Raw genomic sequence first — 24459 nt, 5'->3', positions numbered from 1 at the left:
GCGTCTACTCATATGCATGAACCAAGAGGACTGAGCACCATGCGGCGTGTGTCAGGGTCTTATATAGACTCTGTGCCTCATCCAAGATGGAGGACACCAGAGCCAATCCGCTGCCAGAACGACAGGAGTGACGTCATGCTGGCCTATCACCGAGCAAGACGTCACAAGCACATGACCAGCGACCAATCGGCATAGAAGGTGTCAGAGACATGTGACCTCGTGTCAGCGATGATGTCAGCCGCACATGTGCAATGGCTCCAAGATTGGACTTAGTCTCCGGCGCTCGCACATGTGCAGTAGCAAGAAATCTGGACTTAGTCTCCAGCACTCGCATATGTGCAGTAGCAAGAAATCTGGACTTAGTCTCCAGCGCTCGCACATGTGCAGTAGCAAGAAATCTGGACTTAGTCTCCAGCACTCGCACATGTGCAGTAGCAAGAAATCTGGACTTAGTCTCCAGCGCTCGCACATGTGCAGTAGCAAGAAATCTGGACTTAGTCTCCAGTGCTCGCAGCAACCGTAACACCCTTAGCCTAATACTTGGTTGCACAACCTTTAGCCAAAATAACTGCGAACAACCGCTTCCGGTAACCATCAATGAGTTTCTTACAATGCTCTGCTGGAATTTTAGACCATTCTTCTTTGGCAAACTGCTCCAGGTCCCTGAGATCTGAAGGGTGCCTTCTGCAAACTGCCATTTTGAGATCTCTCCACAGGTGTTCTATGGGATTCAGGTCTGGACTCATTGCTGGCCACTTTAGTAGGCTGCAGTACTTTCTATCAAACCATTTTCTACTGCTTTTTGAAGTGTGTTTTGGGTCATTGTCCTGCTGGAAGACCCATGACCTCTGAGGGAGACCCAGCTTTCTCACACTGGGCCCTACATTATGCTGCAAAATTTGTTGGTAGTCTTCAGACTTCATAATGCCATGCACACGGTCAAGCAGTCCAGTGCCAGAGGCAGCAAAGCAACCCCAAAACATCAGGGAACCTCCGCCATGTTTGACTGTAGGGACCGTGTTCTTTTGTTTGAATGCCTCTTTTTTTTTTCCTGTAAACTCTATGTTGATGGCTTTTCCTAAAAAGCTCTACTTTTGTCTCATATGACCAGAGAACATTCTTCCAAAACGTTTTAGGCTTTCTCAGGTACGTTTTGGAAAACTACAGCCTGGCTTTTTTATGTCTCGAGGTAAGAAGTGGGGTCTTCCTCGGTATCCTACCATACAGTCCCTTTTCATTCAGACGCGACAATAGTTCGGGTTGACACTGTTGTACCCTCGGAGTGCAGGGCAGCTTGAACTTGTTTGGATGTTAGGCGAGGTTCTTTATCCACCATCCGCACAATCTTGCTTTGAAATCTCTCGTCAATTTTTCTTTTCCTTCCACATCTAGGGAGGTTAGCCACAGTGCCATGGGCTTTAAACTTCTTGATGACACTGCGCACCGTAGACACAGGAACTTTCAGGTCTTTGGAGATGGACTTGTAGCCTTGAGATTGCTCATGCTTCCTCACAATTTGGATTCTCAAGTCCTCAAACAGTTCTTTGGTCTTTCTTTTCTCCATGCTCAATGTGGTACACACAAGGACACAGGACAGAGTTTGAGTCAACTTTAATCTATGTCAACTGGCTACAAGTGTGATTTAGTTATTGCCACCACCTGTTAGGTGCCACAGGTAAGTTACAGGTGCTGTTAATTACACAAATTAGAGAAGCATCACATGATTTTTCAAACAGTGCCAAAACTTGTCCACCCCCTTTTTTATGTTTGGTGTGGAATTATGTCCAATTTGGCTTTATGACAATTTTTTTTATTTTTTTCATTGAAGACAAATTAAATGAAGATAATAATACGAAAGAATTTGTGATTGCAATCATTTTCAACAATAAACTGAGTATTATCTGACAGAATTGCAGGGGTGCCAATACGTTTGGCCAGCACTGTATATAAAGAGGTGCTATATGTGGGCTCACACTGTATATAAAGGGGCTATGTGGGGGATTCATACTGTATATAGAATCTGTGTGGGCATATACGGTATATGAGGTGGATATGTGGGGGGCTTAAATTGTATATATGGGGTGGCCCCAACTATATATAAGAGGGCTATGTGTGGGCGCATACTGTATATAGGGGGTTATGTGGAGGCCCATACTGTATGTAGCGGGCTGTGTTTATGCTCATACTGTACATAGGGGCATGTCAGCATACTTAATTCTGCTCAATATTAAGACTGCTTTCACACATCAGTTTTTTGCCACCAGACACAATCCGGTTTGTGCCTGATGCAACGGATCTATTGCAGATTGTGTAAAAACTGATGCGATGGATCCAGCAAAAAACGGATTCGTAGCAGTGAATACTAGATGGAATAATGAGTGGCCGGCATTTTCAAAAGAGGAGAAGCCACCAGAGCAGTCTGACAGCTGTGCAGCACCGGGCCCGTGATCGGTGAGTATAAAGGAGGGAGAGACCGACCAACAGAGAGAGACCGACCGACAGAGAGAGAGACCGACGGACCGACCGACAGAGAGAGAGACCGACGGACCGACTGACACATCGACAGAGAGAGAGAGTGAGAGAGACTATTTACACAACGTCTGGGTATGCCCAGAAACAAAAACCGGATCCATCGTTGCTTTCCAGCAAATGCCGATTGATGCCGAATCCGGCGCCCATAGGCTTCTATTATACAACATGCCGTATGGCGTCGGATTCGGCGTGGTCCGTTTTTTCGCCGTAGCCAAAAAACGCTGCATGCTTCGTCCTTTCTGGCCACCGGACAACGGTTTTTCGAGGGATTCGGTGGATGCCGCATGCAACACAAGGCCATCCAACACAATCCGGTGCTAATACAAGTCTATGGGGAATAAAACTGATCCGGCGCCGGATCTGTTTTATCCGTTTTTTGCCGGATTGTGCCTGATGCTAAAAAACTGATGTGTGAAAGCAGCCTAAGTGTTACAATTAATATTATAAAATGTTATTAATACTGAGCAGAATTAATTTCAGCCTATTAGTTTGGCACTCTACACCACTAACATTCTCTCATGTGGCCCCTCTGGAAAATTAATTGGCCACCACTGGTCCAGTAAATGCATCCCTCTTTCTTCTAACAGGAATTTATTGCACATGGAATCAGCAATCTGTTCGGTGGCATCTTCTCCTGCTTCTGTGCCAGTACCGCTCTCTCACGTACTGCAATCCAGGAGGGCACTGGTGGAAAAACCCAGGTATGTTACTATGTGACCTAACCTTATTGCAGTGATGTAGTATACCTTTAAGAATCATTTTGTGGTTTATTCTCATGGCAATGCTAGTCTTGAGCTTAGCCCAAATCTTTGCTAGGCCATGTTCATACATTCTGGAAAATTCCACCTGTGAATTTGGTCACAAATTTCAAAACAATTTCACAACTGATCCACAAATAGAATCTGTATGTGATACTTGCGGATTGTGTTGCAGATTTCACCATATTCCATTATGAAACATTGAATAGGCTGAAATCTGCAATGAAAATCTGCACAATAATGAACATACTGCAGACGTAAAACCCCTACAAAGTACATACATTTTACACGTGGATTTTTCTCTGTGGCGTGTGAATCGGATTTTGAAAAACCCATTTACTGTAAATTGCTGTAAATTGCTGCAGATTCGCAGTGCGGAACATTATAACAATACAAAATAAATCCTTAACAAATCTGCACCGTGTGAACTGGGCCTTATAATTCACAAAATCACAATTATTTGTATTATTGGAAATACTCAGCAGGTTAGTCTTCTGATACAATGCTAAAATAAAATGTACATTTTGTGCTGAAAAGACTATACTTGGTAGAATGCAGATTGTCAGCGCAAATCTGGATTACATTACAGGCTATAAATCATGTTCAGTCTAAATTAGTGCAGTATATTTATAAAGTTACCCTTTTATGTAACGTAACAAAGTATATATAGAACACGTAAAGTGTAAAATGGCATAGGTATATTATAATACTGAGCCCTGTCAATAAGAAAATAACTATGTGTGCAGCTTATCTACAAAAAAGAGAATTTTGTTTACTTACCGTAAATTCTTTTTCTTGTAGTTCCGACATGGGAGACCCAGACCATGGGGTGTATAGCTAGCGCCTCCGGAGGACACACAAAGCACTACACTCAAATGTGTAGCTCCTCCCTCCGGGCTATATACACCCCCTGGATGACAATCTACCCAGTTCAGTGCAAAAGCTGAAGGAGGACATCCACCCATAAGTAGAGATAGAGTAAAACTCGGCAAAACCAGAGCTCTGTCTACTAACAACAGCCGTGAAACACACGGAACAAAAACTGCCAACAGGCAACAGGGAGGGTGCTGGGTCTCCCATGTCGGAACTACAAGAAAAAGAATTTACGGTAAGTAAACAAAATTCTCTTTTTCTTTATCGTTCCTTCCATGGGAGACCCAGACCATGGGACGTTCCAAAGCAGTCCATGGGTGGGAAATAAACTAAACTGAGAAGTAGGCAAAACCTAACTTCACAAATGGGCGACAGCCGCCTGAAGGATGCGTCTGCCCAAGCTCGCATCTGCCGAAGCATGAGCATGCACTTGGTAGTGCTTAGAAAAAGTGTGCAGACTGGACCAAGTGGCAGCCTGACACACCTGTTGAGCCGTAGCCTGGTGTCTGAAAGCCCAGGAGGCACCGACAGCTCTGGTCGAGTGCGCCTTAATCCCCGGCGGGGGAGGCACCTGAGAACACTGGTAGGCATCGGCGATAGCCGACCTAACCCAACGAGCCAGGGTCGGTTTAGACGCCGAGAGGCCCTTGCGCTGACCCGTGGTTAGCACAAAAAGTGAGGTGCACCGCCGAAAAACGGCGGTGCGAGACACATAGATTCGGAGCGCCCGCACCAAATCCAAGGTGTGCAACGCCTTCTCAAAGCGATGCACAGGGGCCGGACAAAGAGAGGGCAATGAAATGTCCTGGTTAAGGTGGAAGGAAGACACCACCTTAGGGAGAAAGTCCGGAGTCGGACGCAGAACCACCTTGTCTTGGTGAAACACCAAAAAGGGGGATTCTGAAGAAAGCGCAGCCAAATCAGAAACTCTCCTGAGACAAGTTATGGCTACTAGAAAGACAACTTTCTGTGAAAGTCTAGACAAAGGAACTTCCCTGAGAGGCTCAAAAGGGGGTTTCTGCAAGGCCGTGAGGACCAGATTAAGGTCCCAGGGATCCAAGGGCCGTCGGTAAGGAGGGATGATGTGAGATGCGCCCTGCATGAAGGTGCGCACCTGAGCCAGTCAGGCGATACGCCGCTGGAACAATACCGACAAAGCCGACACCTGTCCCTTAAGGGAATTGAGGGACAGACCCAACTGCAGACCTGACTGTAGAAAAGACAGGATGGTCGGCAAGGCGAACGGCCAAGGAGCATGGCCGGAAGAGCGACACCAGGACAGGAAAATTCTCCAAGTCCTGTGGTAAATCTTGGCCGAGGAAGACTTCCGAGCCTGAGTCATGGTGGAGATGACCTCAGAGGGAATGCCTGAAGCAGTCAGGATCCAGGACTCAAGAGCCACGCCGTCAATCTGAGAACCGCAGAATTCTGGCGGAAGAACGGACCTTGAGAGAGAAGGTCTGGGCGGTCCGGGAGATGCCACGGCACCTCTACGGACAGGCGGAGCAGGTCTGGGTACCAAGCTCGCCTGGGCCAGTCTGGGGCGATGAGTATGACCCGACGGCCCTCCATTCGGATCTTGCGCAGAACCCTGGGCAAGAGCGCTAGAAGAGCGCTAGAGGGGGAAACACATAGGCCAGACTGAACTGAGACCAATCCTGAACCAGTGCGTCTGCTGCGAAGGCCTGAGGATCGTGGGAGCGAGCCACGTAAACCGGAACCTTGTTGTTGTGCCGGGAAGCCATTAGATCTACTTCCGGAGTGCCCCACTTGCGGCAGATCGATCTGAACACTGACGGATGCAGGGCCCACTCGCCGCCGTCCACGGTTTGACGGCTGAGATAATCGGCCTCCCAGTTTTCCACGCCTGGGATGTGAACTGCGGATATGGTGGACTTGGAGTCCTCCGTCCACTGGAGGATTCGTTGAACCTCCAACATCGCCAGACGGCTGTGAGTTCCGCCCTGGTGATTGATGTAGGCAACCGCTGTCGCGTTGTCCGACTGAACCCGAATGTGCTTGCCCGCCAATAGGTGGTGAAAGTCCAGGAGAGCTAGAAACACAGCTCTGATTTCCAGCACATTGATCGGGAGGGCTGATTCGGACGGAGTCCAAGTGCCCTGTGCTCGGTGATGGAGAAATACCGCTCCCCAGCCGGAGAGACTGGCATCCGTGGTGAGGATCACCCAGGATGGAGTCAGGAAGGAACGTCCCTGTGACAGGGAGAGGGGCTGAAGCCACCACTGAAGGGAGTTCCTGGCCTGTGATGACAGAGCCACCAGCCTGTCCAAGGAAGAGATCCGCTTGTCCCAACAGCGGAGAATGTCCAGCTGCAAGGGACGCAGATGGAACTGGGCAAAGGGAACCGCTTCCATGGACGCCACCATCTGACTCAGCACCTGCATGAGGTGTCTGATGGAATGACGGCGGTGCCTCAGCAGAGAGCGCACCGCCAGACGAAGGGACTGCTGTTTGACTAAGGGCAACCTGACAAGTGCCGGCAGAGTCTCGAATTGCATCCCTAGGTACAAAAGTACCCGGGTCGGGGTCAGAGTCGACTTGGGGAGGTTGACAAGCCACCCAAACTGAGTTAGCGTGGTGACAGTGAGAGAGACACTCCGCTGGCAGTCTACACTGGATGAGGCCTTGACTAGAAGGTCGTCCAGGTAAGGAATCACTGCCAATCCCTGGAGGTGCAGGACCGCAACCACTGCTGCCATGACCTTGGTGAACACTCGAGGGGCCGTGGCTAAACCAAAGGGAAGAGCCACGAACTGGAAGTGTTCCTCTCCGATTGCAAAGCGGAGCCAGCGCTGGTGTGAGACCGCAATAGGCACATGCAGATAGGCATCTCTGATGTCGATGGATGCCAGAAAATCTCCCTGGGTCATTGAGGCAATGACCGATCTCAGAGATTCCATGCGAAAGTGCCGCACCTGAACATGCTTGTTGAGAAGCTTGAGATCCAGGATGGGTCGGGAGGAACCGTCCTTTTTGGGGACTAGAAAGAGGTTTGAGTAGAAACCGCTGAACCGTTCCCGGGCGGGCACCGGAACAATTACACCGTTGGCCTGCAGGGATGCCACGGCCTGAGAGAAGGCGGCGGCTTTGGAGCAGGGGGGGGTGGACAGAAAAAATCTGTTTGGCGGGCTGGAAGAAAAAGGTATCCTGTAGCCGTGGATGATGATATCCCGCACCCACTGATCGGAGACGTGTTGCAACCACACGTCGCCAAAGTGGGAGAGCCTGCCACCGACCAAGGACTTTGCTGGCGCGGCCAGATAGTCACGAGGAGGCTGCCTTGGTGGCAGCGGCTCCTCCGGTCTTTTGAGGACGCGGCTTTGCGCGCCAGTTGGATTTACGATCCTTGGCGGTAGTGGACGAGGCCGAGGGCTTAGAGGATGACCAGTTAGAGGAACGAAAGGAACGAAACCTCGATTGGTTCTTGACCTGGGCAGGTTTCTTGGCTTTAGTTTGTGGCAAGGAAGTACTCTTCCCGCCAGTAGCCTCCTTAATTATGTCATCAAGCTGTTCCCCAAACAGCCGGGACCCAGTAAAAGGGAGACTCGCAAGGTACTTCTTAGAGGAAGCGTCCGCCTTCCACTCTCGAAGCCACAAGATCCTGCGGATCGCGAGGGAGTTAGCGGAGGCCACTGCCGTGCGGTGAGAAGCCTCCAGGATGGCAGACATGGCGTAGGATGCAAAAGCCGAAGCTTGAGAAGTTAAGGCATCCATCTCAGGAATAGAGTCCCTGGAGAGGGAATGAATCTCCGCCAGCGAGGCAGAGATAGCCTTAAGAGCCCATACTGCCGCAAAAGACGGGGAGAAGGAGGCTCCTGCCGCCTCAAATACAGACTTGGCCAGAAGGTCAACCTGGCGGTCAGTGGGGTCCTTAAGAGAAGTGCCGTCAGCCACAGCAACGACTGTGCGGGCTGAGATTCTGGACACCGGAGGGTCCACCTTTGGGGACTGGGCCCATTCCTTAACCACCTCTGGTGGAAAAGGAAAACGGTCATCTGAACTACGCTTCAGAAAGCGTTTGTCAGGACAGGCCCTGGGCTTGTTAACAGTGGTCTGAAAGCTGGAGTGGTTAAAAAACATACTCCTAGGTTTCTTAGGAGAGGTAAACTGGTGTACCTCTACCAGAGAGGGTTGTTCCTCTGACTCTTGTGGGTTGAGGTTCAGTACGGAGTTAATGGACGTAATCAAGTCACTAACATCCGCATCACCCTCAGACAAGTCAATGGGGTACATAGAGGCAGCGTCTGAGCCCACAGCAAGTGAATCCTCCTCGCCCTGCACCTCGGCTTGTGAATCAGAGCCGTGGGACGAGGAAGGAGAAGGGTCCGTGCGTCTCCGTTTAGGGGGACGGGGTCCTAGGACCTGCTCTGAGGGCTCTGCAGAGCTCGGAGCCGCAGAGACACCCTGAGAGGGAGGCTGATGCATAGACAGCAGCGTCCGGGACAGCTGCCCCATGGAGTCGGCAAACGACTTGGAAAGAGCTTGTGAAAAAGATGCTACCCAAGCCGGGGGTTCAGCCACCGGGGCCGGAGCAGCCGGAGGGACCCCTGCGGAGGCTCTAGGCTGAGACACAACCATATTAGCACAGGTATCACAATGTGGGTATGTGCTTGGCTCTGGCAGAATTAGCTTACAAGCAGTGCATATAGCATACATGTTTGCAGCCTTGCTCCTAGTGACAGACATGCTGCTGTGGAGGAAGTTCTGCAGCCAGATACACTCCTGTAGAAAGCCTGAGAGTGTAATAAAAAGTCCACAACCAGGGGTTGTGGCTTACCAGCCCTGCTCTCTGTGTGTCCTCCGGATTTCACCGCTCCCCTGTGAAGTGTCAGCCTTCCAGATAGTATGCAGCTGCAGCTTCCAGCGCTTCCCAGTGTGAGAAACGCTGAGAAAATGGCGCTGGGAGAAGGAGGGGGGGCGTGTATAAGCCCAGGAGCGGGAAACACAGAGGGCAGAGAGACACAGGGAGGTAGACAGGGGAGGGGACATCTCCCTAGAGAGGAGTGCCCTCCCCTCTGCTGGTCGGGCGGTGGGCAGCGCTGTATGCAAAGCATGCAGAGGAAGCCAAAAACGAAACTAGGCCCAAACTGAAGCCGGGGCCTAGATTTTAAAGTGCGGCCGACGAGCAGGCAACGTCGGCGCGGTTCTCATGGAAAATTCCCAGAACCGGCCGAAATTAACAGTAACGCTAAAGCACATACTGTCCCCCTAATAAAAGTGCCCGGGACCCCTGAAAAAAACGTCTCAATACTTAGCTTTGAGACGCAGGGCCATGTCCCTGAGTGGGGGTTAACGCTCCTTCCAGCAGGGACCAGACAGGGCTGCGGATGGAGACCGGTCTTCTGCAAGCAGAGAGGACCGTGATGGCTCCCACTTCAAACAGAGCCTCGACAGAGGATGCGAAGGAGCTCGGCATGTGAAGGCTCCAGCCTTAGTAAAATCAACCTTAACAGCACCCCGCAGAGTGGAGCGTGAAGGGACATGCCGGGAGTCCAGACTGGACCCGCTTTTCTTCCAAATCTTTAAAAATTAAAATAAAAAATATCAGGAAATGAAAATGTGTGTGATCCTCCTGGAACACAAAGCGTTGAACTGGGTAGATTGTCATCCAGGGGGTGTATATAGCCCGGAGGGAGGAGCTACACATTTGAGTGTAGTGCTTTGTGTGTCCTCCGGAGGCACTAGCTATACACCCCATGGTCTGGGTCTCCCATGGAAGGAACGATAAAGAAAAGTATTACTACAATAATACTGCCCCTTTATAGCTACTATAATATTGCCTTTTATGGATGAGATTATAACTGCTATAATACTGCTCCCTATGAAGAAGAAAATAACTACTACAATTCTGCTACTATGTACAAGAATATACTGTATATACTATAAGATGGCCCCTGCATACAAGATTATAACTGCTATAATACTGCTCCCTATGAAGAAGAAAATAACTACTATACTTCTACTCCTATGTACAAGAATATACTGTATATACTATAACATTGCCACTACATACAAGATTATAACTGCTATAAGACTGCTCCCTATGAACAAGAAAATAACTACAATTTTACTCCCATGTACAAGAATATACTGTATATACTATAACATTGCCACTACATACAAGATTACAACTGCTATAATACTGCTCCCTATGAAGAAGAAAATAACTACAATACTTCTACTCCTATGTACAAGAATATACTGTATATACTATAACATTGCCACTACATACAAGATTATAACTGCTATAAGACTGCTCCCTATGAACAAGAAAATAACTACAATTCTACTCCTATGTACAAAAATATACTGTATATACTATAATATTGCCCCTACGTACAAGATAATAATTGCTATAATAATAATAATAATACTGCTCCCTACGAGGAAGAAAATAACTACTACAATTCCACTCCTATGTACAAGAACGGTAATATATATACTATAACATTGCCTCTACAGAAGATTATAACTACCGTAATACTGCTGCTATGTACAGGAATATAACAATACCCGCTACTATTTCCATGAATAAAATTACTATGATTCTGCCCTCCTCATAAAATAATATAACAATACTTGCCCTTATTTCCGAGAATAAAACTACAATAATACTGCACCACACGTACAAGAATACAGTATAACTACTATAATAGTGCTCCTATGTACAAGACTATAGCTATTATAATACTGCTCCCCATGTACATAAATATAACTGCTATAAAAATCCTAAGACTATAACTATTACAATAATTAAAGTACATGAATAAATCCAATATAATATAGCCCCTTATGTACCTGTACCCAGGTTAATGCTGCCCCTTATATACAAGAAAGTAACTCATTGCAATCTTCACCATTTCATAACATGCATTATCTGAAATACAGGAATACCTGTGAGTCCAGAGAAAATATGATATCTCATATAAATATATACAGTACGTAATATACGGTAATATTCTGATATGTCACGTAAAATAAATTCTTGCACTCGTCTAATATCTACTTTTTTAATTCATGTCACATAAACACACAATGCAGTGGTCCCATTCGTTAGCAATATTCTGACTGTTTTTTACTTTACCGTGAATTTGCAAATCAGAAAATTCCTTCTCATCTGAAAAGTTAAGGAGATAAAAACATAGAAGGAAATACTCTATTAAACATTATCCCAACTATTGCCACACTAATAGCTACAGAAATCCGACAATAATTATAGTTCAACCAATGTAATATAAGATATAAGTAAATAGCAGGAGCCGTCAGCTGTACACTACAGCTTACACCCTGCGGCATCAGTCACAATCGATGTCGGCACCAACCACGGCTGTTTACCCCTCGTTTTGATAAATAAACGCAAAACATATGGACTTAAAATTAACGTTAACATAAAATATAATGCGGCACAGAAAAGCATTCTAAAAATTACTGGGATATGTTTAAAAATTGCAGAGCTATTGCCACGTAAAGTGATAGATGGCCTGGTCAATGGGTTAGCCCCTCCCTTGGGTATCTTAGCTTCCAAACAGAGGATCCAAAAACCTTCCCTGGGTAGAGCCTGACTCATCCAATCCCCTTCCGGCACCAGTCTACTTGCTATATCTAAAGTGGGCTTTACACGCTACGATATATCTAACGAGATGTCGGTGGGGTCATATCGTAAGTGACGCACATCCGGCATCGTTAGTGATATCATAGCGTGTGACAGCTATGAACGAGCAGAAATACTCACCTTCTCGTTCATCGTTGACACGTCGCTCATTTTCTAAAAATCAAACATCAGGTTGTTCATTGTTCCCGAGGCAGTACACATCGCTTCGTGTGACACCCCGAAAACGTTGAACATCAGCTTACCTGCGTCCCGCCTGCAATGCGGAAGGAAGGAGGTGGGCGGGATGTTTACGTCCCACTCATCTCCGCCCCTCCGCTTCTATTGGCCGGCCGCTGTGTGACGTCGCTGTGATGCCGAACGTCCCTCCCCTTCAGGAAGTGGATGTTCGCCGCCCACAGCGAGGTCGTTTGGAAGGTAAGTACGTGTGACGGGGGTTACAACATTGTGCGACACAGGCAACAAATTGCCCGTGCTGCACAAACGATTGCGGGCGGGTGCGATCGCAAATGCAATCGCATGATTAGTTGAAGCATGTAAAGCAGCCTTTATGCATCAGACATATTTCTATTCTCTCCATGTTTTGTCACATAATGTTTAAACAATTAAAGGAATTCTATTTTTTACTCAATATAAGAAGTGTTACATCGCGACCTCCTGTGGTCAAGATCTGCTAAAATCCTACCTCGAATGTGACAGATCACAGTGCATTGGTCAGTAAGAATGTTCTACATAGGATCTACATATGAGTTAAAAATCCCTAAAACTTTCCATTTAATGGGATTTGCCTCAGACATCCTTTTACATTGATGGAATAAAGTTTTGGGGATGTTTCACCCATATGCGGATCCATTTTCCTCCTTTGCATACATTACCACTGCATATTTAGATATCAGCAACCATTTCTACTAAATACATGTGGAAGTGTTTTACAAAACCAAACCTTTTCTAAACATTAAGAATATTCCTAATTTGTCTTTTTTCCAGTTTGCCAGCCTGGTTTCAGCTGCGGTGGTACTGATTGCTATAGTGGCTTTAGGAAGACTCCTGGAACCGCTGCAGAAGGTAGTAGAGCAATAATGTGGAATTACAATATCTAGGCTAATGATATTGTACAGGTCTAATATGTTATCACAATCAATGAACACTCTCTAATGATTATCTTATCTATTTTCAATGGGATGACTGGTAGGAAGTCTCCAGAATTACTTAATTGCTGTTTTAAAATTCATCTCCATTCATAATTAACACATTCCCACATATGGACGTGTATATTCAGTGGGTATGGAAAGTATTCAGACCCTTTCACTCTGTTTCATTGCAGCCATTTGGCCATTTTGTAAATTCATAAAAGTTAATTTTTTTCTCATTAATTTACACTCTGCACCCCATCTTGACAGAAAAAAAACCAGAAAATGTAGAAATTTTTGCAAATTTATTAAACAAGAAAAACTGAAATATCACATGGTCATAAGTATTCAGACCCTTTGCTCAGTATTGAGTGGAAGCACCTTTTGAGCTAGTACAGCCATGAGTCTTCTTGGGAATGATGCAAGTTTTTCACACCTGGATTTGGGGATCCTCTGCCATTCTTCCTTGCAGATCCTCTCCAGTTCTGTCAGGTTGGATGAAGAACATTGGTGGACATCCATTTTCAGGTGTCTTCAGACGTGATCAATTGGGTTTAGGTCAAGGCTCTGACTGGGCCAGTCAACAATGGTCACAGAGTTGTTCTGAAGCCACTCCTTTGTTATTTTAGCTGTGTATTTAGGGTCATTGTCTTGTTGGAAGGTGAACCTTCGACCAAGTCTGAGGTCCAGAGCACTCTGGAAGAGTTTTTTTTCAGGATATCTCTGTACTTGGCCGCATTCAGCTTTATAATCGCAACCAGTCGTCCTGTCCCTGCAGATGAAAAACACCCTCATAGCATGATGCTGCCACCACCATGTTTCACTGTTGGGGCTATATTGGGCAGGTGATGAGCAGTGCCTGGTTTTCTCCACACATACCGTTTACAATCATCACCAAAAACTTATATCTTTGTCTCATCACACCAGAGAATCTTATTTCTCATAGTCTGGGAGTCCTTCATGAGTTTTTTGCAAACTCTATGGGGGCTTTCATATGTCTTGCACTGAGGAGAAGCTTCCGTCGAGCCACTCTACCATAAAGGCCCGACTGGTGGAGCGCTGCAGTGATAGTTGACTTTGTGGAACTTTCTCCCATCTCCCTACTGCTTCTCTGGAGCTTAGCCATAGTTATCTTGGGGTTCTTCATTACCCCTCTCACCAGAGCTCTTCTCCCAAGATTGCTCAGTTTGGCTGGACAGCCAGGTCTAGGAAGAGTTTCGGTGGCCCCAAACGGCTTTCATTTAAGGATTATGGAGGCCACTGTGCTCTTAGGAACCTTGAGTACTGCAGAAATTCTTTTGGAACCTTGGCCAGATCTGTGCCTTGCCACAATTCTGTCTCTGAGCTCCTTGGGCAGTTCCTTTGACCTCATGATTCTCATTTGGTCTGGCATATACTGTGAGCTGTGAGTCCTTATATAGACAAGTGTGTGCCTTTCCAAATCAAGTTCTATCCATTTAAACAGCTGAACTCCAATGAATGAGTAGAACCATCTCAAGGAGGATCACAAGGAAAAGGACAGTATGTGACTTAAATATGAGTGTGTGAGCAAAGGGTCGGAATACTTAGACAGGGTCTACGAGCTCATGGAGACCACCTTAGTTTTTGTCCAAGTACTATCCGTCAAAACATTGGACCAATGTCATTATTAAAGGAGGCTGCTCACATATCTGAGGGAAAAAAAATTGCAGCGCGCACGATTTGCCACCGAATATTGGATTGCACTCGGCCTTTCAAGTCTATGGGTCCATGAAAAAATTTAGACTGCACACAGATGACATCCGAGTGTGATCCGATTTTCACAGGCTGGCAGAATGGAGAAGGTGGAGAAACTTACTTTTTTATTCTCCACATCCAAGAAAAGTGGATCTCACTCTGATCAATCTGATCAGAGTGGGATTAGCATAATCAGACTGATTATCTCAGATGTGGTGAATACGGTCATGTAACCCCAGTCTAATAGGCTGTCAATATTGCAGTGCAGTCTGCCTATTATGCAATTCAAGGATCCCATGATCCAGTCCCCTTATAAGACTAATAAATAACTGTTTAAAAAAATGTTTTGTCTTAACAAAGAATGTTAATCCCCCAAAAAATGGTTTCATTTGAAAATTAAAAAACCTCATCAAAGAAAAGCACAAATTTGGCATCACCACATCTGTAATGACCCATACTTTAAAACTATATCAATATTTATCCCTCATTGAGAATGCTGAAAAAAGACACAATCTGAAAAACAATGTCAGATTTGATATTTTTGTTCATCCCTCTTACCAAAAAAAGGAATAATTAAGCAAAAAGTCATTTTCACCTAAAAACGACACTAGTGAACTCTACAGGTCGTCCTATGAGAAGCAAGGCCTGATCCAACTTTGTCTATAGAAAAGTAAAATTTGTCAAAATTTGGAGACTGAAAAAAAATATATATTATATATAAAAAATCAGTCCGATTCTCATCCAGAAAAGTTAGGCGAGGGAAATGTGTTTGGTATTCCATATGTCATGCGAGTGCAATGTGAGGGTGCAATTTTTTTCTTGCATAGCATCCTTATACTATGCTTAAGCCATCCTTACGCAATGTCTTTTCTTTTCAGCAGCTATTAATCAAAATTAATTTACACTCATGCCCATTTAATCCGTAAAAATGGACAGCATTGGAATGGTCCGACCGTAAGCCATCCGTTTTTTTTCTTGCATCCATAGACTTGTGTTGGCACATCTTGGCTGTACGCAGCCATATACACCATGCTCCGATTTTTTTCCTCAGGCTAAAAAAAACTGAGGAAGATCTCGGAGATCAGCACTGACTTATTATCTAACATTGGTGTGAGTGCATCTGAATTTTATCTGATTGCACTGTTTTTACAAAGATGTGAGCAAACCCTAAAAGGGATTATTTTTTTTTTTTTTTGCAAAACTAAAAAAACCCCATAAAATTTACATAAATTTGGCATTGTCATTATTTAATTGACCCTCAGAATTAAATGAACATATCAATTATACAGAATGATTAACGGTGTTTAAAGAGCATCCACATTTTTTATTTAGTGATTGATCATTCTTTACAAACGCTGATTAATATTTGTAATATACTGCATTACCATATTTTGCTTCCTTTTCTCCCAAACTGCATGCTAAAAGTACTGTTTTACCTGCCTTGTTCATGCACTTAGAGCAGCTGATTTGAACTGCAGTTGCCCCAAACATCAGTACTCCAGTGTAAAAAAGAAATGTGTGGCTGATGATGGAATCCGCTCCAGACTAGGCATTTTAAACGGATCCAGGCATCAATAAACTATTATTTACCACCTACATTGTGCATGGATTTAATGTTTTCAAAAGGCAATGGTTGATTTAAAAAAAAAAGTTCAGTAACACTTTAAAGGCTTTTTCCATCCAGCTTCATATAAAGAAAATGAGACCCACCTACCCCCTGCCTCTTTACAGCTGTCTCTCTGCTGCTGCCCCAAGTCGTTTTTTACACGGCTGCAACAGTGATGTTACAACTTCAGTATGAGGCTCCAGCAGCCAATCATTGGTCTGAGAGGTCTGATACCAATATACAAAAAACTTGTGGATTAAATAAAAAAAAAACCCTGAAAAACACCTTTAAAATAAACTGAACAAAAATACAAACACAACACTTATTTTTCCTCCATTTTTCATGAATTGAACTCAAAGATCTAAGACTTTTTCTTTGTTCACAAAAGGCCTTTTCCTCTCAAATATTGTCTACAGGCCACTTTACACACAGAGATAAATCTTTGGCAGATCTGTGGTTGCAGTGAAATCATGGACATATTGTTCCATTTGTACACAGCCACAAACCTGGCACTGATTGTCCACAATTTCACTGCAACCACAGATCTGCCGCAGATTTATCTCTGTGTGTAAAGTGGCCTTAAGACCTGTTTCACACATCAGTAAAAAACACAGACGTTTTCCACTGATGTGTTTAAAACGCACATGTCCCTCTGTGTGCCGTGATTCATGGCACACATGTGTTCTCCATGTGCTATCCATGATCAGTGATAGCACAAAGATATCAGGCACTGTAAGGCTACTTTCACACTGCATTTTTCCCTACGTCCACAGGTCCCATCGGGGCATCCGTCCGGACCGCCCCTCCCCCACTCTGCAAAGCGTGCTCCAGACGCATGCGCCCTACTGGGCCATTCACTGTAATGGAGCGCACTGCGTTAGTGTGTGCTCTGTTTTGTGCCATTTTTTGCACATATACGTTTCTGCAGACGGACACCCGAACGTAGAGGAGTACGTTTGAGTGTCCGTCTGCAGAAACGTATATGTGCAAAAAAATGGCACAAAACAGAGCACACGCTAACGCAGTGCGCTCCATAGCAGTGAATGGCCCTGTCGGGCGCATACATCCGGAGCACGCTTTGCAGAGTGGGGGAGGGGCGGTCCGGACAGATGCCCCGACGGGACCTGTGGACGTAGGGAAAAATGCAGTGTGAAAGGGGCTTAACTCACCTGTCCCGGTTCCTGCTGTCCATGGTGCTGAAGTCTCCCACAATGCTGTGTCCAGCAGCAGTTGTCTCCCTGTGGCTGCTGCTACTTCCGGGTTGGCTGTGCTGTGCATATACATGAGCATAATTAGCCAGCTTGGAAGCAGCAGCCAGCAGGGGCTGGAGACAGCATTGCTGGAGAGGTGGGAGTTTAAACAGCTTTTAATTTTAAATGTATGTGTTTTTCTGGTACAAGTTTCATGGAACACACCACTGTGTGTTCCGTGTGACATCAGTGATGCCACAAAAAATGTACTTGTCTCCATGCAGAAATCATGGACATGCATGTACACCGCATGGAAACACGTTAGTGAGAAATCACTGATGTGTGCGCAGACCCATTGATTTTAATGGGTCTGCATATGTCAGTGATTGTGGTACATAGAAAAACTGTCACATACGTACCAGAATCACTGACGTGTGAAGGAAATTTAAATCTGTGTTAGTGATCACTTCTCCTTTCCTGAGATAATCTATCCACGTCACAGGTGTGGCATATCAAGATCCCGATTAGATAGCATGATTATTGCACAGGTGTGCCTTAGGCTGGACACAATAAAAGGCCACTCTAAATGTGCAGTTTTACAATATTGGGAGGTACGGGTAGGGGGTGGATCAGAAAACCAGTCAGTATTTGTTGTGACACCTTCTGCCTGAAACAGACCAACACATCTCCTTTGCATAGAGCTGATCAGGTTGTTGGTTGTTGACTATGGAATTGGTCCACTCCTCTTTAATGGCTGTGTGAAGTTGCTGGATATTGGGAGGAACTTGAAGACGCTGTTGTATACACCGTTACACAACATCCCAAACATGCTCAAAAAATGGGAGCAAAAACAAAAGTGTTGTGTTTATATTTTTGTTCAGTGTCATTGAAATCTCTGCTCATTACTAAATAGATACATAATTTAAAGATTCATAAATTGGTACATACTATTTCACCATTAGCGTCTTTTTCGTAAAGACCACCCTTACCGGCTTAGCTTGGAAATCCTCTTTACCAGCACACCATGTGGTCAGTCATGGTATTGTAACTTAATAAACAAAAGTTTTGGATTGAAATCAGTAACAGTATAAATTAGTGTAACAGTTTACAATCAAGCTTGACACTTTATTTATTTCCATATTTTTTAAGATTATGTGGACATAGCATTAACTCTCTCTTTTTCTTTGACAGTCTGTTTTGGCAGCCATCTGCATAGCCAACCTGAAAGGCATGTTCTGGCAGGTCCGTGATGTGCCCCGACTTTGGAGAGAGAACAAGTGGGATTCGGTATGTTTCATTTAAGTATTAAAAGATAAGCGAGTGTGAGCTTGAGTGGAAGTCTAAAAGATAATTAAGAGCTATTAAATGGGCATGTCATATGTGTCATGAAATCTTAGGCTTAAAATATATTTCTATTGCCCCTAATATACTAATTATTGAGTTCTTTTCCTAGAACTCTGTGTTGTGACATTTCTCTGTTATTAGGATTATTTCTCCTGGAAATGTTACAATACATTGACAATTGGTTGCTATCATTCCTATGTCAATAAGCTAAAGGGTGCTTTACACGCTGCGACATCGCTAGCGATAGCACCCGCCCCGTCGTTCGTGCGACATTTGGTGATCGCTGCCGTAGGGAACATTATCGCTACGGCAGCGTCACACGCACATACCTTTTCAGCGACGTTGCTGTGACCGCCGAACAATCCCTCCTTCAAGGGGGAGGTGCGTTCGGCGTCATAGCGACATCACTGTGGCATCACTAAGCGGCCGCCCAATAGCAGAGGAGGGGTGGAGCTGAGTGGCCGGAACATGCCACCCACCTCCTTCCTTCCTCATTGCCGGTGGACGCAAGTAAGGAGATGTTCATCATTCCTGCGACGTCACACATAGCGATGTGTGATGCCGCAGGAACGATGAGCAATCAGCAGCATGCACCACCAACGATATTATGAAAAGGAGCGATGTGTCAACGATCAACGATTTTTGACGTTTTTTCGATCGTTGATCGTCGCTCCTTGGTGTCACACTCTGCGATGTTGCTAACGGCGCCGGATGTGCGTCAGTAACGACGTGACCCCGACGATATATCGGTAGCGATGTCGCAGCGTGTAAAGCACCCTTAAGAGGTAAAGTTTGTCCTTTTGGATAGCTCCAATAAATATAGGAAGGCCTATAAGCATCCTAAGCTTTCCAAAAGGATAAACTTTCCCCCTAGAACGCCTGTCAGAGTCTTCTCAGCCAAATCAATATTCCTGCTTTGCACTGATGAGTGACAAACACCCCCAAACACATGTCTGCAAATGGACTTTCTGGTTTCACTTTTTATCCTTACTAATGTGGCAAGGCTGGTAAATGGAGGAACTACAGTTCAAGCCCTCTTCATCCCTTAACAGGCTATTTGCATGTCCAAATCTGTATATATGTGAGTCCAATCACTGCTATTAGTGTCAGACCGTGTGAGAACTTGCCATAAAGAAAAGGCCAATGTATAATTATAAATACATTTCTGCATTTGTTGAGTGTGTGATCAATCTCCAGTAGGGTGAACAGATGTTGGGAAAACAGCAGAGCATCTAATAGAATTTCCTTATACCCCATTAAGTAATGGGGAGAGCCTAAACTTGTGCCAAAAGTGGAACAATCAATGGTGGACTTAGGGGTACTTTGCACGTTGCGACATCGCTAGAATCGGCTAGCGATGCCGAGCGTGATAGTCCCCGCCCCCGTCGCACATGCGATATCTTGTGGTAGCTGCCGTAGCGAACATTATCGCTACGGCAGCTTCACATGCACTTACCTACCCTGCGACGTCGCTCTGGCCGGTGACCCGCCTCCTTCCTAAGGGGGCGGGTCGTGCGGCGTCACAGTGACGTCACACGGCAGGCGGCCAACAGAAGCGGAGGGGCGGAGATGAGCGGGACGTAAACATCCCGCCCACCTCCTTCCTTCCGCATAGCCGGTGGAGGTAAGGAGATGTTCCTCGCTCCTGCGGCTTCATACACAGCGATGTGTGCTGCCGCAGGAACGATGAACAACATCATATCTCCTATTAGTGCGACATTATGAAAATGACCGACGCTACACAGATCACCGATTTTCGACGCTTTTGCGATCGTTTATCGGCGCATCTAGGCTTTACACATTGCAACATCGTTACCGGCGCCGGATGTGCGTCACTTTCGATTTGACCCCGACGATATCGCAGTAGCGATGTTGCAACGTGCAAAGTACCCCTTAGTAGTCTGGCCACCAGCAATCAGACAACATGCCATAAGTCATTGTCAGGAAAAGACTATTAAGTTACCTTTATTATAAAAAAAAGTGTTGGGAGTGGGGACATGATTTTGTGGCACTTGCTAATATACAGTAGCAATCAAAATTATTCAACCCCCATTGCTAATTTGTCTTATTAACAAACTTTCTACTTTTTGCCCTAAACAAATCATACAAGAGCAACTCAAAAAGCTCAACACAACTAATATAACAATTATTTATCCTCTTTATCATAAGCTTATTTTGTATTTATTTATTTTACTAACATATAGCGTCATCATATATCATGGCGATTTACAGACTTCACCATCGCTGTCACCATTGGGCTTACAATCTATATTGCCTATCCATATGTCTTTGGCATGTAGGACTACATTTTCTTGTAATAATGGAGTAATATTCTTTTTTACAGCTTATCTGGGTATTTACGTGTATCGCAGCAATTATCCTTGGCCTGGATTTGGGGCTATTGGCAGGACTAGTGTTCGGATTGCTGACTGTTGTTCTACGGGTCCAGTTGTAAGTATATTAATTTATTCGAAATGTGGATGCATTTTATGCTGTTTTATTATATTAGGCCACTTTATTGGCTTTAACCCCTTCACAACACATGTCATACCTCGTACATCATGGTTTGGAGGGTGTTCCCGACAAGGTACGTCAAGGCGATCACGTGTGCACAAGCGATGTACTCATATGATTGCCTCCAGGACTTTGGCTTATGTGAAAGCCGAGCCCCTGCTCACACAGTCAGGAATAGTCCCTGCGCCGCCCCTGGCTGTTTAACCCAATAAAAGCTACAATCAATAGCGATCTCAGCACTTAGTGGCTGTCAAAGGGAGTGTGCTCCATCTCACATGCGATCGGGACCCCGTAACATGATCACGGAAGCCTGATCATTGCCATGGCAACCCTGAGGTCATCATAACAACATCATAATGACCTCCGGGTTGCCCAGCTATGGCAAGCCTCTGAGATCATGCTAGTAAGGACTGCTGGGAAAGCTCCAGTATTTAACCTAAATGGGCGTGGACCCAAAGCAGCTATAGCTGACCTGCCCTGCTTAGAGCTGCTGCAACAAAGCCTGAAATTAACTCATCAGATGCCAAAAGAAAGGACACTTCTAAGGAGTCAAGATGGAGATGGGATGCTCCAGTCCTAAGGCTGTCACTAGTCTCAGAACAGCAGGGGGACAACCGTGACAGTATTACACAGAAATCATTAAAATCCATGTGTCCTTTGTGTAATGTATAGACATTATGGGTACACTAAAGCAGGATGTGCTCTTTGTTTTGCAATCTTCTCCCCGGCAAATAGATCATGAACCTGAATGGTATCAAACATTTATTATCTATCAACAGGTTAGGAGACAGATGTCTAATTTGTGGGTGCCCCAGTGCTGAGATCCCCATAAATCACTAGAACGGATATTCCTAGCACCATATTCCTCCTTATTCCTCCACCGCAGTGTGGCTATGTGGTGATGTTATTTGCAGATTTTATTTGTCACATATTTATGCTGTTGGAAAATTCAGTTTGTTACGATATAGTCCAAATCATAATGATAGTTCATTAAAATAATATTAGTTAATAAAAATTCTATACTTTTTCATTTTCAGCCCTTCCTGTTGTGCTCTTGGGAATGTCACAAACACTGATCTCTACAAAGATGTGAAAATTTACAAAAATGTAGGTATTTCATGTCACAACTTTATGACATAGAAAACAGCTCTATATGTTACAAATCATTAACAAAGTGTACTTTACAGCTTTCTGAGCCTGACGGGGTGAAAATTGTCCGCTTCTCGAGTGGCATTTTCTATGGAAACATAGAAGGACTGAAGAGCGGCATTAGGAAAATTGTAAGTAAAGTGACAGCTGATACAGCCGAGCACGGCTAAGATACCCCGTATCCACAGATTTGGGAGATATGAAAACAGCCAGCTCAGCTCAGATCCCGTGGTGGGCACGGAAGGATGAGAGGAACTACCAGAAATATCTTGTCCATTTCATTGCATTGTTAGAAATGATGTCCTACTGCTTGGGCTTTCAGTTATCACAGGAATCTGCAGGGAATCTAGCAGATCTTCTGCAGCTCCACCACAGGTAAAATGAAACATTACATGGTGAATCCTCCAAAGTGAGAGACGTTCATCAAACTCCAAAATTATGTGACTGGTACATTATAGACAGAAGTTACTATGTGACGTCCATATAGGAGTCCCTGAACATTTACACAATGGTCTTCTTTATACTACATTCTACTTCTGATATGTTAGCAATATTTGAGTCACTAAGCACATCATACAATCAAGAGCTAGGTACATAAAAGACTCTCTAATATTCATAAAGTCATCATTAGCAACTTCAAATCAATATCTCAACAAAAAGGTAAAAATATCTAGATTTTATAATTCACAGGACAAGGACATTTAAGGCAATACATCAGATCCTAGGTAACAATAGAAGTGCATATCACTTGTAAGATATAGACATTGAGTCTCCTGAAAAGATAATCAGATTATTTATATATATATATATATATATATATATATAGTACAGCAGTACAGACCAAAAGTTTGGACACACCTAATTTAAAGAGTTTTCTTTATTTTCATGACTCTGAAAATTGTAGATTCACATTGAAGGTATCAAAACCATGAATTGGATAGAATATTAGAGTTGGAATGGACCTCCTGGTTCATCTAGTCCAACCCCCTGCTCAAAGCAGGATTCACTAAATCATCCCATATAGATGTCCGTCCAACCTCTTTTTAAAGACTTCCATTGAAGGAGAACTTACAACCTCTCGTGGCAGCCTGTTCCACTCATTGATCACTCTCACTGTCAAAAAGTTTTTTCTAATATCTAATCTGTGTCTCCTCCCCATCAGTTTCATCCCATTGCTTCTGGTCTTTCCTTGTGAAAATGAGAATAAAACTGATCCCTCTACATTGTAACAGCTATTAAGTCTCCTCTCAGTCTTCTCTTTTGCAAGCTAAACAATCCTAAATCCTGTAACCGTTCCTCATAGGACATGGTTTGCAGACCAGTCACCATTCTGGTCACTCTTCTCTGAACTTGCTCCAGTTTGTTGATGTCTTTTTATTTTAAATTAACACATGTGGAATTAAATACTTAACAAAAAAAGTGTGAAACAACTGAAAATATGTCTTACATTCTAGGTTCTTCAAAGTAGCCACCTTTTGCTGTGATTACTGCTTTGCACACTCTTGGCATTCTCTTGATGAGCTTCAAGAGGTAGTCACCGGAAATGGTTTTCACTTCACAGGTGTGCCCTGTCAGGTTTAATGAGTGGGATTTCTTGCCTTATAAATGGGGTTGGGACCATCAGTTGTGTTGTGCAGAAGTCTGGTGGATACACAGCTGATAGTCCTACTGAATAGACTGTTAGAATTTGTATTTTGGCAAGAAAAAAGCAGCGAAGTAAAGAAAAACGAGTGGCCATCATTACTTTAAGAAATGAAGGTCAGTCAGTCCAAAAAAATGGGAAAACTTTGAAAGTGTCCCCAAATGCAGTGGCAAAAACCATCAAATGCTACAGAGAAACTGGCTCACATGAGAACCGCCCCAGAAAAGGAAGACCAAGAGTCACCTCTGCCGAGGAGGATAAGTTTATCTGAGTCACCAGCCTCAGAAATTGCAGGGTAACAGCAGCTCAGATTAGAGACCAGTTCAATGCCACACAGAGTTCTAGCAGCACACACATCTCTAGAACAACTGTTAA

General features: G+C 44.7%; 1 protein-coding gene across 1 annotated transcript in view; it reads left to right on the top strand.

The window, feature by feature from the left end:
* Nucleotides 1–24459, top strand: part of LOC142311164 (pendrin-like) — a 173241-nt gene that overhangs the window by 123751 nt on the left and 25031 nt on the right. Inside the window, exons 9-14 of the mRNA XM_075349343.1 lie at nt 3120–3233; nt 12781–12858; nt 18627–18722; nt 21124–21230; nt 22331–22400; nt 22481–22573. Of these exons, the coding sequence (XP_075205458.1) occupies nt 3120–3233; nt 12781–12858; nt 18627–18722; nt 21124–21230; nt 22331–22400; nt 22481–22573 (558 nt within the window). The remainder of the gene's footprint in view (nt 1–3119; nt 3234–12780; nt 12859–18626; nt 18723–21123; nt 21231–22330; nt 22401–22480; nt 22574–24459) is intronic.

This window comes from Anomaloglossus baeobatrachus, chromosome 5 (assembly GCF_048569485.1).
Source record: "Anomaloglossus baeobatrachus isolate aAnoBae1 chromosome 5, aAnoBae1.hap1, whole genome shotgun sequence".
Taxonomy (NCBI): Eukaryota; Metazoa; Chordata; class Amphibia; order Anura; family Aromobatidae; genus Anomaloglossus; species Anomaloglossus baeobatrachus.
This window is presented reverse-complemented; position numbering and strand designations above follow the sequence as displayed.